General features: G+C 36.9%; 1 protein-coding gene across 3 annotated transcripts; it reads left to right on the top strand.

Annotated features, from left to right (window-relative positions):
* The first annotated feature begins 9,845 nt into the window (after positions 1-9,845).
* On the top strand, positions 9,846-17,691 carry LOC112510408. 3 transcript variants are annotated; one of them, XM_025115813.1, is made up of 13 exons: positions 9,846-10,020; positions 10,104-10,268; positions 14,815-14,913; positions 14,993-15,124; positions 15,241-15,309; positions 15,385-15,481; positions 15,624-15,726; positions 16,037-16,256; positions 16,346-16,459; positions 16,804-16,935; positions 17,078-17,158; positions 17,298-17,414; positions 17,497-17,691. In XM_025115813.1, exons 1-13 carry the CDS (start codon positions 9,916-9,918, stop codon positions 17,581-17,583), a joined length of 1,521 nt encoding a protein of 506 aa, XP_024971581.1. In that variant the 5' UTR covers positions 9,846-9,915; the 3' UTR covers positions 17,584-17,691. The 3 variants fall into 3 exon arrangements, with proteins under 3 accessions (XP_024971581.1, XP_024971583.1, XP_024971582.1); XM_025115815.1 differs by having other exon boundaries at positions 9,889-10,020; positions 15,209-15,309; XM_025115814.1 differs by lacking the exon at positions 9,846-10,020 and adding an exon at positions 14,607-14,717 and having other exon boundaries at positions 10,248-10,268.
* The last annotated feature ends 1,123 nt before the right edge of the window (positions 17,692-18,814 follow it).

The raw sequence follows: 18,814 nt of genomic DNA, 5'->3' as shown, positions 1-18,814 counted from the left end.
TCCCACCTTATCCCAAGCCCATGTCATGCCAAACTTGGGACATTGAGCTCTTGTTCCGTCCCGTGTTTCACCAAACATGGGACAGTGAGTTTGGTCTCATCCTGTTCTGTCTCATGTACCAACGCAGCCTTAAGGATTGAAGGGCTACAACACACGCTAGAAATTGACTTAGTTGTAAAGCAAAAGTCAAGTAATGGGTTAATTATGTCAAGTATGGAAGTTGGAAAATTTAGGGGATAATGATCCATTTACTACGTCAAATGGGATTGAATCGGAAAAAAAAAAAACATTACTCTTTTGAAAAGCAACGAGTGTTAAGGGGATCCTTGATTCATATCAATGGATGAAGAAGTTGAGTATAACTTGTTCATGATTATGATCATCGTCACAATTGTTCTCCGTTCGTTTAAGAAGAAAACCCAACAACTAGAGGCAGAAATATCAAGCTTTTGTTGGGTTTCAAGGCAAGTGAAGTATAAAGTGTTAACTAGACCGTAAATGAACCAAACAAACACAAATGACGGCCAGAGGCGGATTCACCATGTAAAAGGTGGGGGGAAGGGCCCCTATTAAAAAATAAAAAAATGAATTTTTTTAAGGTTAAAAATTGTCTTTTTTACTTTTTACCATGGTTCTCCTCCGTAATTTCTTGTTAGGGTCCCCCACAAACTAAAGAAAGTATATTGAAATCAACCAAAAAACTGAAAAGTTCCTCGAAATCGATAAGAAAACCTTAAAAAATCCCTCGAAATAATCCAAAGAAACTTCAAAAATCTCTTGGAATGGTGGAATTAGGCTTAAAACACATCGGACGACTTGGTGGCGTTTAAGCTACCTTAAAGGTGCCCCCACTAAACCAAAATCCTGGATCCGTCACTGACGAAGGCTAGTTTTTTTTTATATCATTCAACTATATGGGTTTAAAAAATCAACCATAATCAACAACTTCTCTACTCTGTAACGATTACCAATAAACAACGATAATTAAAATGACCAATTCATTTCACTTCATTTATTCAATATGTTGGTTTACAATGTGAAAGAAATTTAATGGGGAGATTTTGTTTTGCTTTGAAATTCCATTTCATTAATAAAATTATTAAAACCGTAGAAGTATACGAAATTATAAAATCATTGTGGTGACTCCTAAGGCTTCACCACTTGTTACGTCACGTCTCATGTCATTTAAAACCTTGATAAAACTTATATTATAGTTATTTATTATTCTTTTATTCTAAATTTGAAATTATATTATTCAAACCAAATAGAGAGAAATCAATTCATTTACAAAAATTAGTCGACTTGACAAATTTAATTCATTCCTAAAACAAAAAAAATCCCATTTGTTAGGAATGTATGCTTTATGGTGAAAAAATAAAAAACCAAGTGGTAGTAAATGTAATATGATACAAACATGAGGGGTTAGTTTTGAAAATATGAAGTTGTTTTGAGGGCGTCGGTGTTGAATGTTGGTCACACGTTGTCTGATGTCACTCGTACGTCAGCACGTATCCTCTTTTATCCAGCTTGCGGCACCATGTGTTTTGTATTGGTGTAAGGCTTCCATCAATTACTAAAATATTTTATTTTTCTAATAATTATCGATTCTTTTTTATTAACCTGGATATCTAACCCGTTATGCAAGTCGAGTAATCTTAGGATGACCACCTGTTTTGTAGATAGCCCGGAATCACTGCATTTGAAACTCCGTAGCCACAAAGGGGATTTTTATTTCTCTTTGGACTTGAACTTGGGACCTTCTAGTACTTTTGACCTTTGGAGCCAAGCTCAAACTAATCAGGCACCACCCTTGTGGTTTTAATTATCGATTCTTGTTACCGACTCGCATGTATTAAGCACTTATTAGTTAGGCCTCATTTATAATTGTGTTACTGATAGCTCATATCCAACCCGTTATACGATCCGACTAATTTCAGGGTAACCAACTCGTTTCGTGGGTAATCCAAAATCACCGCATTTGAACCTCCGTGGCCACATGGGTATTCCTCGTTGGATTCGAATCTGGGATCTTCAGACACTTTTGACTTTTGGAACCCAAGATCAAACCAATCAGGCACCACCTCTATGGTTAGTGATAGTTTTTTTGTTTGTAGATAAATAGAATATGATATGCATTTTATTTAAAATGCGTAATGTGTATCCATGGAAATCTAATCCATGAAGTAATATAACCTACGGATAAAATTATTGTGGTAACGACTGTAAATGATTGGAAATCTTTGAATATAAAATTCAACTAAAGATATAAATTGAGAATTGAGGGGTTGTTTGTTTACCTCTTAATAGTTCAATTAAGAGGTGAATCTTGTTTGGCAAAAAAAAAGTCTGCTTCTTAATGGTTCTAAACCCATCTGAATAATTTTGTATCCTAGATCTCCCTTAACCATTAAGAGCCCTAATTTCATTTGTACACAATTACCAAACAATTATATTTCATATTGCACTATATCATAAGAGCCTCTTAATCATTCTGCACCAAACCATTCAGCAATTAACAAACAGCCTCTGAATTTACTTTTATTATAAGGCCTATTGAATTTATTTAGCAATTCCGGTTCAATCTGATCTCGTTTGTGATAAATTCGTCAATGGATGATGAAATCTTGGTTTGTTGGTTCATAAAATAAGCACCAAAATAATCAGATATCTTGAACACTTATGGATTTGTTGATTTTATAACAACTGAATGACAATAGCATGGATTTCACGTCAATTTGTGAGCTGAAATTACCCTGCGGAGTTTACTATTGAAAGGTTGATACACAACTATAGATGCACGAGGCCACGACAACAACAAAAAAATCGGGCTTTTTCGGGCCCCAGTCTGGCTTTGGGGTTGAAAGAGAACTCAATTGTGCTTTTCTAGGTTGAACTTTAATTGTAATCAGACTTTAAGATTGGTCCTGGACTTTTTGACTCGAGCTTTTTATTTACCTTTATATATAATATATAATATAGAAAATAGAATGTTCAAATTCTGATAATCAGTTTTTATTGTTATGATAACATACTTTTACTTATCACAACTTGTTAGAAGAATACTCGCATAATACAACGGTATATATTTTGAATTTTTTTTTTTTTATTCTTTGTTTATTGATATAATACAATTTTATATGGTTTTGAGATAGTAGTAATGTTTTTTATTTTCGAATAATAAATAAATTTAAAGATATTGTAATTAAAATTTTGAAAGAAAAATATTATCAAATTAACTATTTAAAAGTTCTCGTTTTTTGTGTAATTTCTTTGATTCAATTTTTTTATAATTCAATTTAGGTCTAATAAATAATCAATTTATTTTTAATTTAATAATATAATTTTTTATACATAATAATTAAGTATTTTATTAGTTTAATAACGAATCAATTTATTTTGGTTTAATAATATAATTTTTTTTATAAAGATGATAACTAAGTATTCTATTAAAACTCAACGATTATCCTAATTATATTTTAGATTTTTTATATTTAAAATTTGATGTTTATCGTGTATATGATTATGTTTATCTGTAGTTAGTTACACAAATTACCTGTAATACCGAACCTATAGGTATAACCTTTCGCTCTTAGAACTATGGACCCACAAAAATGAAGGTTTAATAAATTGTACTTATGCACAATTTACTTGTAATCCTGAATTTTAAGTAATATACATCAATAAACATTACTTCATGCATAAAAAATATTTTTAAAAGATTTTGTCAAATGTTTTATATTATAGTATAGATATTTATATGAAGAGATTCATTTGAGAAGTGATAAGTATTTGATAAATAAAGAAGTGATTTTAACCCTTCATATAGTCAAAAGTGGTTAATAATTGTGGTTTTTACCGGCCAAAGATTACAGTTTTGACTGGTCAAAATTTGCGACTTGTCAAGCAAAAAATAAAGGGATATTTTAAAACTTTTACAAATAAGCGGCAAAAAATGTATATGTGAACCATAGTTCATATATGAATCAGTTAATTAGTTCGTATATGTATCACACAGGTTCATATGTAAATCAGTTAATTGGTTCATAAGTTAATCACACGGGTTCATATGTAAATCAGTTAAATAGTTCACATGTAAATTACACGGGTTCACATATAAACATATAGTTCATATGTGAATCACACGGGTTCACATATGCACTTGTTTTGTCGCATATTTGTAAAAGTTACAAACCTACCCCTCTATCTTTTGCATACTATGCGAGAAATAATCTGGTGTTTTACAGTCAAAGCCGCAAATCTTGACCAGATGAAGAGATATGATTAATTCTCTACTTCTCAAATACTTAACATTTCTCAAATGAACCTACGGTTATATCTATATCTATATATATATCTATATATATATATATATATATATACACACACACACATACACACACGAAGGATCACGTGAGATTGAAAGTGAAAATGAGAAGTGTGAGAAGGGATCTGAACCATTGATCAATTTTAATCTCACCCCACCCCATGAATTGTGCTTATCACGATAATTGATCCAATGAATCTTGATGCACTGCAATAGTGTTGATTACGACCCCACCCCATCCACTCCACTCTCGCCACCACCCAACCACCACCCTACCTTCCCCCTCCCCACTCCTTGCCCCACCGCTCTCCCACCCCAACCCCATTCAAGCACCATCCCAAGTATCACCGCTACACTGCCTCTAACCATCCTACCACCAACCCTATGCATCATCACTAAGCCCCACTACCGACTAATAACCACCCCAACCTTCCATCCAAACCACCGCCACATCCCTACCACCCACCACCTACGAGCCCCCGCCCATGTTACCACCCACCACCTCATCCATTTCCACTACCATCAAACACTCCATCACCACCACCACCCAACCTAACAACACTCACGACCCTACCCATCCTACCTAACCCTACGACCTACTACCGCCCCTATCCAACACCAACCAAACCAGACCCTGACCCCAGTCCCTACTCACCCACCATCACCCCAACCATATCCACCCCCCTGTTTCCTACCCCACCTCCACCCACAAACAACCATCCTAAGCTCCAACTAAACCACCACCCCAAGCACCATCCAAACCACCACTCGTTAACAACCATCCTACCCATCTATCCAAACCACCTACTAAACCTCGACCACATTACCACCCCACCCACAACTAGGGGTGCTCAAAAACCCGACCAACCCGATCAACCCAATCCAACGTAAAATAACCCAATTTGAAGCAAACCGATGTCTAATCGAGTTGTAAAATTCTCAAACCATAGATGTTGGATTGATATTGAGTTACTATTGTTTGAACCCAACCTAACCCGATGAACCCGATGTCCTTTTATTTTTGGATTTAATATGACTATTGAATTTCTATTAATATGTACGTTAGACAATTACACCATCATGCATGCTTTTCATATACACATATTTTCAATATATTCACATCTTTATATAACTCATTCGTATATATGTTCAGTAACTGTGAACATATATATGTAAAATGAGAAAATTAACTGAATGTGATATACGTAAGAAATATGGATAAGTTGTATCAAATGGTTGATGATGAAAAAAAATTTATTAATAGAGAAATAACATATTCAAGGTTAAAAAATATTTTAATGTACCAAAGTATCAACCCGTACGAGTTGGGTGGGGTTGGGTTAAGATTTTTCAAACCGCAAGCATTGGGTTGGGTTGTTCAAATGTCTCCAACCCGATCAACCAACCCATGAGCACCCCTACCCATAACCTCATCAAATTCCACTATCATTAACGACCCCACCCACCACCACCCCCAACCATGTCAACCACCACCCAACCCGACACCACCTACCATCCTACCTTACCAGCCCCACCCCACCCCTACCCTACCTGTAGCCACCTTACTCCCGCCCTCACCCAACACCACCCTACCACTTACATTACGTCGCCTCTCCCGGGCCCCCAACCCACTTTTACCCTACACACCACGTCTACCACCACCCATACTCCCCGCCATACTACTCTCCATCCCCTACCTTACTAGTCCCTACCCAGGCACAACCACCCCCACCCTCGACCATCCCACACCACTCTCATCCTTAAGCACAAAACTTACCAACAATCACCCTACCCTCATACATAAACCACTGACCCACCCCTTACCATCCCACCACCCACCGTAACCACCATCAACCACCCAAACTTTACTCTACCCACCACTACCCCCACCCACAACCACCACCACCCTTACTTACTACACTACCAACCTTATCCAAATCTACCATCATCAAACAATCCACACACCTCCGTACCCCTCATCCCTCCGCTACCTACCATACGCTCTTGTACCACCCTAGTTTTTCCCCTCCCCTAATCCCACCCTTCCCCTAGTTCCTTCCCTCACCTCAACCAACTACCTACCACCCACCCTACATTATGCGCATCCATCACCCAACCCCCACCCAACATCAGCACACCCTTTACTTTAACTACCCTACCTCCCATCCTCATTGACTCCACACCCATCCATCATCACCATACCCACCAACCACATACCCTAACCATCACAACTAACCACCCTTCCCATTGACACCTAACACCCCACTTTCTCTACCCCCACATAAAAAACACTATCTATCCATCAATCAGTGTTGTGGTGGAGTGGTTAGTGCCTGTGCAGTTCATAGCGCTGAACCCAGGTTCAAATTCCTCTACGCACATCCTGTGCGACATTTACCAAAGGGGCATGCTTAGCCCTGGATGTGCCTGGGATTAGTCGAGCTTCGGCTCGGATACCCTTTCAAAAAAAAAAAACAAGTGTTCATCCCTAAACAATATGTTGCAATATTGTATGTTCCCAAAATATGATTATAATTTTGCCTTTATTCAAAAATACATTTACTTTTGAAATTATTTACTTTTACTTCATATAATTTCCTCCGATCATGTTTTCTTCCTCTCTTATAGCAACAATAGATTTAAAAAAAATACAATAATAAGTTATTACTTATTTTTTTTAGAAACATCAAATTTTATAAAGAAACCACCAAAGGCTAGCAAGATGCTAGCACTTATAACAAAGCCGCTAAAAGGTTGATACACCAAGCATTCCAATCAAGAGTATTACAAGACTTCGATCTAATAATCCAATTATAAGTTATTACTTATTACTGTTGTTTCAAGTAGACTTATGATTGTCTTTAAAATGTTTTCGTAGGGTTTTTTTTTCTTTCCGATTTTTATTTTTTTAAGTTTTCATTCATATCTTTCTATTATGTGTCCATCTAGATCTCCAAAATCTCACAGTATTTATATCCAAAAAAATAAACAACTTTGAAAACTCATCTCGATCTAAGTTACGAGTTAAAAATTTGACATCCAAAAGTTTAATACGGAAGGACACAATGAAATATGATTTTGTAAAACAAAAGTGTTACCCGTTCATCATTCATGTCTTTTAGGCTTTATGTGATCATTTAGCTCTTAAAAATTAGCAACTTAAACAACTCTTTCGATCCGGGAAACCATATAAATTTTGACCCATAACTTGAATGAATTTCGTTTTATTTTAAGCAACTTATTTTTTTGAAATCAAAGTGCTGCAAAAAGTCGGTGATATGGATGAAAACAAGAAACCTAGAAAGACAAAAATGAATATGTAACCCCTTACATAATACCTACTTTATAAGAAAAGTAATTTTGACTCGTTACTTGAATCAAGGATAATAAATATTACTTATAAAGACACGAATGAATGCGTAATTTTTTGACTCGTAGCCTTTTTCGTAATGTTTTTGAGGGACCATAAAATTTTACTCGTATTTAAGATCAAGATAAATGCATTAGTGTTTTTCTAGTATTATAAACACAAATTATTTTCGTAAACCGCAGGGACCAAATTTGCGTCTAACTCTTTGTTTAAATTCAAAGAGGGACCAAATATGTTATAGACTAGAATTTGTTAATAGTTGGAGGGAGGTGAAGGGTAAATGGACGAAATTGCCCCGTCTTAAAGCCGTTTTATTTGACGGTGTTAAATGCGTGGATCTTATCGGTTATGAAAATGAAATGCGAGGGATGTTGCATGCTAAAAATTCTTTTGAGGGACGTATGCGTTAAATTTTGTATATCACAAGGACCAAATTTTCGTTTAACTCTTTATTAATAATACCAAATGTGAAGGAAAATTTTGATATAATTAATGGTAGTTAAAAAAAACTAGATTCGTATATAGGAAAACTATATGAAGGTTGTTGCATGGATAATGGTGGTGGCTGTTGGACGACGATGACTGTGGAAGACGTGAAGATGGTGGATAGTGCTGGTAGTGGCGATCGACAATGGTGGAGGAGGTAGTTTGTGGACAATGGTGGAGGAGGTAGTTTGTGGGCAATGTCGTGGTGGTTTTGGTTGAGGTGGAAGTTGTAGTGGAGGTGGCTAACGGTGGTCAACAGTGGCCATAACTAATGATGGCGACGGCTACTAGCGCTAGTGACTATTAAATCATATACCACATTATATATATATATATATATATATATATATATATATATATTTGAGATTATGTGAGAACAATGGTTTTTCGTGAGATCCATAAGACCAATTCTCAATCCTTGGATTAGATCTACAATCTGAACATTCATAATCACAAAATTGCCACGAGACTTCTCAATAATCACAAAATTGCCACCGTACAATTTTAGACCATTAGATCATTAGTTTATAAAGTTGATCAATGAACATAAATTGGTTTTACGGGTCTCATGAAAACCCTTGGTCTCACATGAACCCAACCCTATATGTATATGTATATATATATATATATATATATATATATATATATATATATATGCGAAGAATCGTGTAAATAAGAGTTAAGGTGAAAAACGTAAGAAATGATTTAGAATTTGATCATCTTTAATGTCGAACTCATCTGTGAACCGTACTTGATACATGGATTGGTCCGGTGTATCTCATCCTAATATGCATCCAATGGTGGAGATCATTTCTCACGTTAAGTTAACTTCTTACTAAGGTGTCGTTTACCAAACGCTTACTCGGGTAAGCGCTTACCAAGTCACTTTACTTTACCGGATGAATATGTCAAGGATTAAAAATCTTACCCGGTAAAAACGAAGGCAATAATCGAGAGTAGGGATGGTGATTTGGCCCGACCCGGTGGGGAACCCGGTTCATCCGACCAGGACGGGGACGGGGAATCCCCGCTAAAACGGGTACCGGGGCCGGGGCCGGGGATCCCCGGTAGAGGCAAACCGGGGTTGGGGCCGGGGCCGGGTATTGTATCCCCCGACCCGCCCCGTACCCGGTATATTAATAAATAATAAAATAGTTATTTGGGCTTTAGGTAAATGGACTGTTACTACTTATTTGTGTTTGGGACTTTTGTGTTTGGGCCTTTTGGATTTGGGCTTTGGGTGTTGACCGGGGGTTGACCAGGGTTGACCGGGGCCGGGGACTCTATATATAAACCGGGGCCGGGGACTCTATATATAAACCGGGGCCGGGGTCGGGGATTGCAAACCCCGCCCCATCCCCGCCCCGTTGCCATCCCTAATCGAGAGTCTTACCCGGTAAGTAAGGACGATGACTCTTACCATGGTTAATGTTTACTGGGATAAATTGTTGCATACGATACGTTTTAGTGAATAAAATCTTACCTACTATATAAACGATATTGTTGAATTTTACCAATAAGTGCTTACCAGATAAGGTTGAAGAAGAGAAGTTTTATTTGGTTGAACAAAATTAAACGGATTTTGTTTGGTTGAAAGGTGGGTAAAACCAGAGTCTGATGAAATAATAATCAAGTGGAATTGGGAGGATGGCAAGTCCACGCCTGCGAATTACGAATCTCTCTATATATTCATCCTTGCTGCTAACCGCTTCCATGTCACTTGTCTTCTCCAGAGATGATCATAACCAGATCCCCAATCCAATCCTTTCTATCATTCTTCCTCAAGATCCATCCCCACGAAATCTACACCGTTTTCTACTCCACATCTTCTTTCTTCTTTGTAATTTTCCTATCCATTTTTACCAATCATCTTTCTTGGGAATTCCGAATTCCATTCTGATCTTGTTTGATTATCATTTGCAGGTTTTGAGTGCTTATTTTGTGGTTTTGCCTTTACGGGATGAAGGTGCTATATCTTTAGGCATAGGGAATCTACCCGGACTCTTTGCGGGATCCTTGATACTTACATTGATTGCTGCCCCTCTTTCCACCCTCATCTTTTCATTGCCTAATCTTCCTAAACCTAAGGTACATATTCAAATTATTCATTTCCTGCTCATCTCTCTCTATTTTCACTAGCTATTGCAATAAGTATGCTCAAATAATGGCCAAGATGATTTTAGGTTCAAACCAACTATGGATTCCAAATACATTAGTGATTGAAAAAAAAAAGAGTAGTTATGCTTATGTTATTATTGGCAATGGTTGTATGTGAAATGCTTGTTGATAAATGAATGACGGAGAGTAGTTGACCCTGCTTTATATGATCTGAATTTCTATTAAGAATCAATTTGTTCTTTATGTAACTTTGTCATGGGTGTAAATGTAAGAGCTTAGAGATTAATTTTCTAACCCACATGACACTTAGTGATCTTGTTTTCAAAGATTGTTAACTAAGCCTAAGAAGGAACAGGTTATGAAAGCACTTGCAAGCAAAGTCACGACTTAAAAGAGAGAACATGAGAGTTCAAGAACTTGGAGAATGCTAAGGAAACTCATTATTTCTCTAAGTATGAAGTGATTACAAATGAAGGGGGAGTCCTATTTATACTTGGGGCCTCCCGTTATTTACATATGTTACAAAGGGATCTATGCATAAAGCTTTTAGCATACAAATGAATAAACATCTCCCGATGTTTCTTATCCAGATATTTTCAAGTGTTGGGTGCGCTAAAGCAATCTTTGATTGGGCTTCCAAGTTCGGGCCTCAACACCCTCCTCAATCGAACTGGCGATGTCCTCGTTGCACCTTTGTATTTGTTGTGACTTATGTAATCGATGAGTTGTTGTAGTGACTCTTTTAGTTCCCCACATGTCTTGTCTTCCACTTGATCCTTCCATCTCACTAAGTAGTCTTTATACTTTGACATGCCTCATCCTTTTATAACGTGGTTGGCCAAGATACAATTGATTCATATGATCTGTTCTTTGCAAGTTGATGAGTTGTTTCTGGTGTGAGGCTCCAATAATGTTTTGGGATGCTTTTGTTCCTTAACATGCACGTCTATGTTGTCTCACTAGTAGTCTACCAAGTCATACTAGAGCAATGTTTGAGGCCATGGGAGATCATTAAAATAACCGTAGAAAATGCTAGTGCTAATGATGCGGTGGTGACATATATGAAGAGAATGTTTGATGGAGATTTTCAGCATGTGAGATGTGCATGCCACATTATCAGTTTATACTGAAGGACGGTCTAAAGGAGTTAACAAACTCCCTTAACTTGTGAAGTCCTTGCAATGACTCCCTTAATAGTGTTGCCACTATTTGGAATTGTGCCAAGTATGTTAGGAGTCATTGCAAGGACCTCACAAGTTAAGGGAGTTTGCTGTTATGCAACAATGCAAGGTAAATGCCAATATTTCATTAGTTGTCATCAGTAGATGGAATAGCACATATGCTTGAAGCTGCACTCAAGTATGAGAGTACTTTTACCTGAATGGGTGAAGAAGATGTGCATTTAAGAGTTATTTTCAAGAAAAAGACAAAGATGGAAATGTAAGGGTTAGCCCACATCTAATGATGACCCAAGGAATGCAAAAGCCTTTTGTGTGTGTTTTGAAGAAGTTTTATGAAGACTTAGTGCTTGGAAATCAATTGCTACAAGCATATTGTTTGCTGAAATGATTACATCCCTGACGGAGATGGACAAGGCTATGCTTGCAGAAGATGTTGTTTGAAGAGGGTTGCAACTTCATTGAAAGCCAAGTTCAACAAGTATTGGGAAAATTTCGAGTAAACCAACAAGATTGTCATGATAGCATATGTTCTCGATCCTAGATACAAGTTGCAGTGGGTTAAAGTAGCTATGAAAAAGTTTAATGTAAGCTATTTGACAATTTAGTGAATACAAGGGGACTTGCAAAGAATATCGGTGATGATGTATGATGAATACAAAAGAGTTGAGACTGGGGAGCATGACCAACATGATTAGGGAATGAGGTTAATCGGTATTTATCATATAGGTATAGGTATTGATGGACAAACTCACTATTCGCTTGCCTGTCACGACAAAGAACAACTGCTATGAAGGCTGCTACAAGGGAGAATATATAAGCGGGAGAACAAATAGAACTAGAGGAACCACACCAGTCCATCCTGAACTTGGTGGTTAAACTCTACTGTCGTGACGATATTGTAGGGGAGGTCCTGCAAAAAAATAGCTCGACTCCGTCAACCTTTTTGTGAAGAATTTGGAAATTCCCACAAGTGGTGGAACAACAATGATTCAACCTTTCGAGTTCTATCAAAGTTGACAAATCAATATCTTTGTTGTTCCTTGCTCACAATGGCTTCATGCCTTCAATGATAGCATTTAGTTAAGGGTCAAGATATGTGGATCCTTTCAAAGCTTCATTGACACCAAAAATCGTAGAGGCCCTTGTTTGCAGAAATGATTGGTCAAGAGTTCCTCCCCAAAACTTCATCTAATATGAAGATTCCACAGAAGACTCCCTAAAGACTCACTATTAGTTGAAGGAACTTGGAGAGGCTAGCTATTTTGGAGCCTGAGTACAAACCCAATATTCTCTTGTTTGTTATTCTCTTGATGCATTGCTGTTGTTTGTTTGTAAAGAATGTTTTCAATCAAGGGTATGAGGTAGCAAGGAATACCATGAACAATAACTTTGTTCGATCTAATGTCTAGCATTCCTGCAGCTTGCGCTACATACTTATAACTTATTGTCTTGTTGCTTAATATGCTTTTAGATTTGGACAATTTTTCCACATGTTAATCAGTTGGTGTTGTTTGAAACATTGAATTGATTATTGAAGCATTGAACATCGATCGTGTTTATTCTTTTTTTTTTGTATTCTATATTCAACTTTATAGGTTTGTGATATTGGTATTATGATATTACCTACTTGTACCAATTGAAATTATTGGTAGCCAAATAAGTTGGTATAAGGACTTCCATAGTTGTATTGGTAGTTGATTCTGCCTACTAACTATAGTTGGTATGGTACTTGTCTTAGGAAAAAACATGGTACCGTATTATGTTCACCCTATATAGGAATGTGGGGCATCTCCGATCTCCGTATCATCATCGATTCATCGGATGCCCCCATAGCCTCGACATATTGTCCAATCCCAAGATGAAGTTCTCAACCATTGTAGTATTATACCAAGTACCATTGTACATGTACGGTTTAGGTACCTTTAGGTGTGGAATGGTGGCCTCGTGGGCACTAGTGTTGCTGTTGCCAGGGATGGAAGAGCATCCATTTTCTACACACCTCATCCATTTCTTCTTATATTCCCTGGAGTTCATCTTCAACAAACTTTCGTAAGCTGGTGAGTTTTGGAACATAGTCCTCATTTCTTTCTTTAATTCATGACCAAGGTCGCCTATCATTGTCTTGGATGCTTCGAAGATCTCGACATTCTCTTGGGTGAGCAACTTGGTCTTTCCTCGGTTTCTCCCACAGTCCCAAATGTACCTTGAGCTCTTCAATGAGTATACAAGGTTTGAAATGTGGGACTTCGTTGTTTTGTCAGAGATTTGTAGGTGGTCTTGATTTGCTTTCCTTGAAGTGGCTCCTTGGTGGGTTTCGATCATGTACGACTCCGTGAACTTGGCATGGACCACACCGTCTTCTCTTGCCATCACGCTAACTCTTACTCTTAGAAAACAAAATGAGTACCTAGGATGAAACTGTTGCTTTGGCACTACCTCTCATGGGTTAATTTTCTAACCTACAAAACACTTGGCGATCTTGCTATCGAAAATGCTAAGTAAGCCTAAGAAATAATAAGAGTTCGCTTAAGACCCTCCAAGTTCTTGAGGTCTCTAGTTCTCTCTTTAAATAAGGGGGAGTGGCCTATATATATTTGGGCCTCCCCTTGTGTAAACATATTATGAAGGGACCTATTCATAAAGGTTCTTGTATGCAAATGAATAGATATCTCTTGATGTTTCTTATCTAGATATTTGTAAGTGGTGGGTGGGCTTAGGCTTCCAACTTCAGGCCGTAACATTAGTCTCATTCATATCATGTCTACTTTGTTGCCAAGGGTTATTTCCAAAGATGTTAATGTGAGTGAATTAATTAATACTACATAGATGGCAAATGAATTAATAACTAGAACTGCTGTCTTGTAGCATAAGTGCTGATGGAATGAATTCACTGAACATGCAATCTGATCAAATAACTTAATCATCTTGTTCAGCTGGTTATATTCTTGATCTTTGTTTTACTACTTCAAATAATAGGGACTTAGCTAAGTAAATCTTATTCTGGAAACCATTGATACCTTCATATTAGTAGTATACACCAAGCTAAGATACTTCATTAATCATTGTTCACTTGTTCTTTCTTCTCTTTTTCTTCTTCGGATCCCCTACTGCATTTTGTTGATTTCAGGCGTATCACATGTTTTAGACTACAATTATCGTGTTTATCATTAATCTGTTCCACATGCCACACTGACCAAGAGCAACAAACATCTAAATGTGTGTAATTCACTAATTTGAGGTATAAGAGTTCATCACAGGACTATTTATGGACTCCTATTTGGCGTTGTAGATATATGTTAGTCCTGGATTGTTAACAAGTTTTTGTTGAATTCCAGGCTTTAGTTTTGATGCACAGGTTCTTTAGCGCAAGTCTTGTGCTGTTTTTCATTTTATGGGTGCTATCTTCTCCTGCAAATACATTCCCCGGTTTTAAGGTACAGATAAAATCCATTTTAGATTGTGGCTTAAGATGCTCTTTCTTACATTTGCGTCGAGTAATTTATACGTTTTTAGGGTTTCCTCTCCATGTCATCCACCATAAAAGAGGAACTAAAAATTGAAACTCAACCTGCCTCTACAAATTCTACTGACTGGGGCAAGCATGGATGGTTTTACGTTTCTGTGAGAATAGGCTTCTTTTTATGGGTATCAGTCTGTTCTCTTTTGAACTCTGCTATATTTCTTTCTTCCAGTTTTTGTCGTTGATAATCACAATCAATAAAACTGCAGTTTCAAAAGTAATTTCCGCTCCTTTTGTCCAGATTGCTCTGCTAAATCTTATAACTATATCTTCAACTTGGGCAAGAGTCATTGATGTGATGGACAATGAGGTATGTGTGCTCCCATGTTACAATTATGTCTTTGCTTTGGTGTTTGTGCATGCTTTAACTCCATCTCTTATTCAGTCAGGTTCAAGACTGTTTGGATTTATTGGTGCCGGTGCTACTTTTGGTCAGCTTTTCGGTTCATTGTTTGCCACTGGAATGGCTTGGTTGGGACCATGTATGTTGCTCTCTCTGTTTTTGCGAAATGGTTTTGCAATTAATCTGCATATATATATATGTGTGTGTGTGTGTGTATTTTGCATTCATTTGTTAAGTTTCATTTCTCGTATTCAAATTACTTTTGCCTCTTTTCTTGCCAGATCTCTTGCTATTTGCTTCCCTCTTGATGGAACTTGCTGCACAGTCCTCCAAAGGGATCAATAAGGATATAGCTAATCCTTCTGAAGAACTAATTCCACTCGGGTTCTTATTTTTTCAATTATTACTTTCATGATTCATTGGTACAACATAGCTTAGATTCTTGAGTTCCCATAGTACACGCGAGCTACCCCCACATCTTTATTCTTTACACGTCATACAAAAAGGACCCACAAAATGGAAATGCTTAATGCCTTAAATGAACAACATTTTTCTAGCAATGTAGTTGCTATCTGAAATTGTTCTCGAGTTTAGCACTTGAGTTTTGATATACAAACCCCTTTAATAAATGAAAGTTTCATTGCCTAATCCAGAAGTTTACTCTCTTCGCTTCATCCTTTGTTTTGTTTTCTAGAAAAACCGAAGTTGATCAGCAGGATGTGATCAATGAAGTAGATGTATCTGACCGCCAAGAATCTTTGCCGACAGCTAAGAGTTCAGCTATTGATTCATCAAAGCCTCAGTTCTGGGCTTTACTGGATGGATTTTGGCTTATTTGGTCATCCAATTATTTGTTGTGTGTGTCATTGTTCTTGTGGCTAAGTGCAATGACCTCTTCTTTCTTCTACTTTCAGGTAAAAACAGGCCTTATTTGTTGTCTGGTTTGTATGCATAATCTATTCTAAACATTCGTGCTCATTTATCTTCTTCTCTTTAATTGCAGAAAGTAACAGTGATTGCCTCAACAGTTACAACCGCTACTGGAAGACGACGATTGTTTGCGCAGATCAATAGTTTTATTGCTGTTTTTATCCTCGCTGGACAGCTTACTTTAACGGTATGCTATCTGTGAAATTTAGTTCTCATGGTCGAATTTTCCCAAATTAACGTATATTTAGCTTCTAGAGCACATGTATGGTCTTCTTTAAACATAATAATAACTTGCCCACCTTCAAAAATATTATATTGATCTTACATCTGAAAAGTTATCATGTTCTTTCAAAGTTCAATGTATATTTTCTTTTTCCTTTATCTTTTTTCAAGAATGATGATTTGATTGCAACGAAAGGTCACGTCAGGTTTAAAAAGTCAATCAACTCGATTTTTTTTACTTTCAGTTATTGTGTAAAGAATGATAATCTGCAACTGTAATGTTTCTATATTTCTTCTGTTTACTTGTAGGGACGGATTCTTACTGTAGCTGGGGTTACTATAGCTCTTTGCGCTGCACCATTCACTGCGTTCTTGAATTTAATCGCGATTGCCGTATGGCCAACTTACTTAGCAATTGCTGTCTCAGAGACCCTTCGGAAGGTTTACCTTTCTCCTTGCTATACTGTTGTACTTTGATCAAACTCGAATGTTTTTATATGTTATGATGCGACTTTACAACTTATTTTTGTTAAAAATGAATGAATTCCAATGCCCACTGCTTTTATAATTTGTCATTTTGCAGGTAGTAACATATGTCGTAACTAGGCCAGGAAGAGAGCTACTATTCACTGTCGTCACACAGGATGAAAAATATAAAGCTAAGGTACCCTGGCCTCCATCCCCTGAACCCCCCCAAAGAAACCAAATATGAAAATGAAGGTTACCGGTAACACAGCTGTTGTGCCAATGACTCTTTGGTATGAAATGGCGTTTTTTCTTTACAAGATACACATTTATCACAGGTTTGCATAGATGTCCTTGTCCAGAGGTTTGGAGATGCTACTGCAGCTGGGATGTACAAGCTACTTCACACCAAGCTCGATGGCAAAACAACCCACATTTCTCTTTATGCGTTGCCCGTATGCTCCAGCATTCTATCAACTATTATTTACTTTATTATGCTCGAGAGGAAACACTTATTTTTCTTTTTATCTTCTTCAGGTCTGCGTTTTATGGGTTTTTATAGGATTCCACTTGGGACGGCGACAGGCACAACTTGCCAAGTCCCAGAATCTCTCGTTCTCCTAAAACACCCTGCTTCTCTCTTGTTTATCAGGTAAATTGTCATCCATTTTGACATCATACGATTGGATCTCTAAATAACATATACCTTCCACAAGTTATGAAACCTTTTGCATCTAACCTGCCAATTGTGTCTCCACCTTGTGCAATTTAAGCTCATTTCCTAATGATAATTGTTATATTTGTATATAGTCTCATACATATACGTCTAAATATATGTACACACTTCTTATAACTGTAAATATCTGTGTCCGTTGACGCACATCTCGATTAATCTTACGAGACTCCAAAGTTAATGGGATTCAAACTGGTGACCAGTTAGAAACAAACTTAAGACACCCACCAGTTGAATTACACCCACATACACACGTTTTTGGTGTGCAAGAAAATCAGAACATCACAACATGGGCATGTTCCATTAAGGGTTTGGTTCATCCATTTCTCATGGATAAGTCTTGTCCACGAGTGAGGCTACTTGTCCTCATATAACTCCAACACATCTCTTTTTACATCATTATTATTGCTGAAAATAAATCTTAACTTTCTGTATCACAATAACCATCATATTTCCAGAAAACTATACATATACATATACATATACATATACATATACATATACATATACATATACATATACATATACAATAATAATGTGGATTGTGGGTGTGGGACAGATTGATTCCTGGATTTCATATTTAATGGGAATAAAGAGTCTTTTCATTTGGATTTAACCAGATCATGAATATTCTGTCCTTTGTTACTGCTAATTAAAATGGATATAAATGCATGTATGTCCTTTTGTTTATATTCCCAATAATCCTTTTTAATTTAATTTAAAACAACACCCAAAATCTAAACATCAAATTATAAGGGTGGTGTCTGATTGATTTGAGTTTGACTCCAAATGTCAAAGGTACTAGAAGGTCCCAGGTTCAAATTCAAGGAGGAATAAAAATTCTCTTGTGACCACAGAGGTTCAAATGTTATGATTCCGGGCTATTTGCAAAACAGGTGGTCGTCCTGGGATTAGTCGGCTCGCATAGCGGGTTGGATATCCAGATTAATAAAAAAAAATCTAAACATTGTTTGTATTGCCAATTGTCACTTTCAATCTGATCGATACTTCCGCATTAAAGAATCTTAGATGAAGATGGAAAATTACGTTTTTCTATGTATCAAGTTTTAAGGGGGTGTTTGAGATTGCTTATAAAAATAACTTATTGACTTATTCTTGTTT

Source organism: Cynara cardunculus (assembly GCF_001531365.2).
Source record: "Cynara cardunculus var. scolymus isolate 2C chromosome LG 3, CcrdV1, whole genome shotgun sequence".
Lineage (NCBI taxonomy): Eukaryota > Viridiplantae > Streptophyta > Magnoliopsida > Asterales > Asteraceae > Cynara > Cynara cardunculus.
This window is presented reverse-complemented; position numbering and strand designations above follow the sequence as displayed.

What these genes read in the sequence shown, in the direction of transcription:
- LOC112510408 (XM_025115813.1), top strand. Translation starts at nt 9,916, where the DNA reads ATGATCATAACCAGATCCCCAATCCAATCCTTTCTATCATTCTTCCTC. An exon ending in CTAATCTTCCTAAACCTAAG is followed by an intron (nt 10,269 to 14,814) that starts GTACATATTCAA and finishes GTTGAATTCCAG; the next exon opens with GCTTTAGTTTTGATGCACAG. An exon ending in TCTCAGAGACCCTTCGGAAG is followed by an intron (nt 16,936 to 17,077) that starts GTTTACCTTTCT and finishes GTCATTTTGCAG; the next exon opens with GTAGTAACATATGTCGTAAC.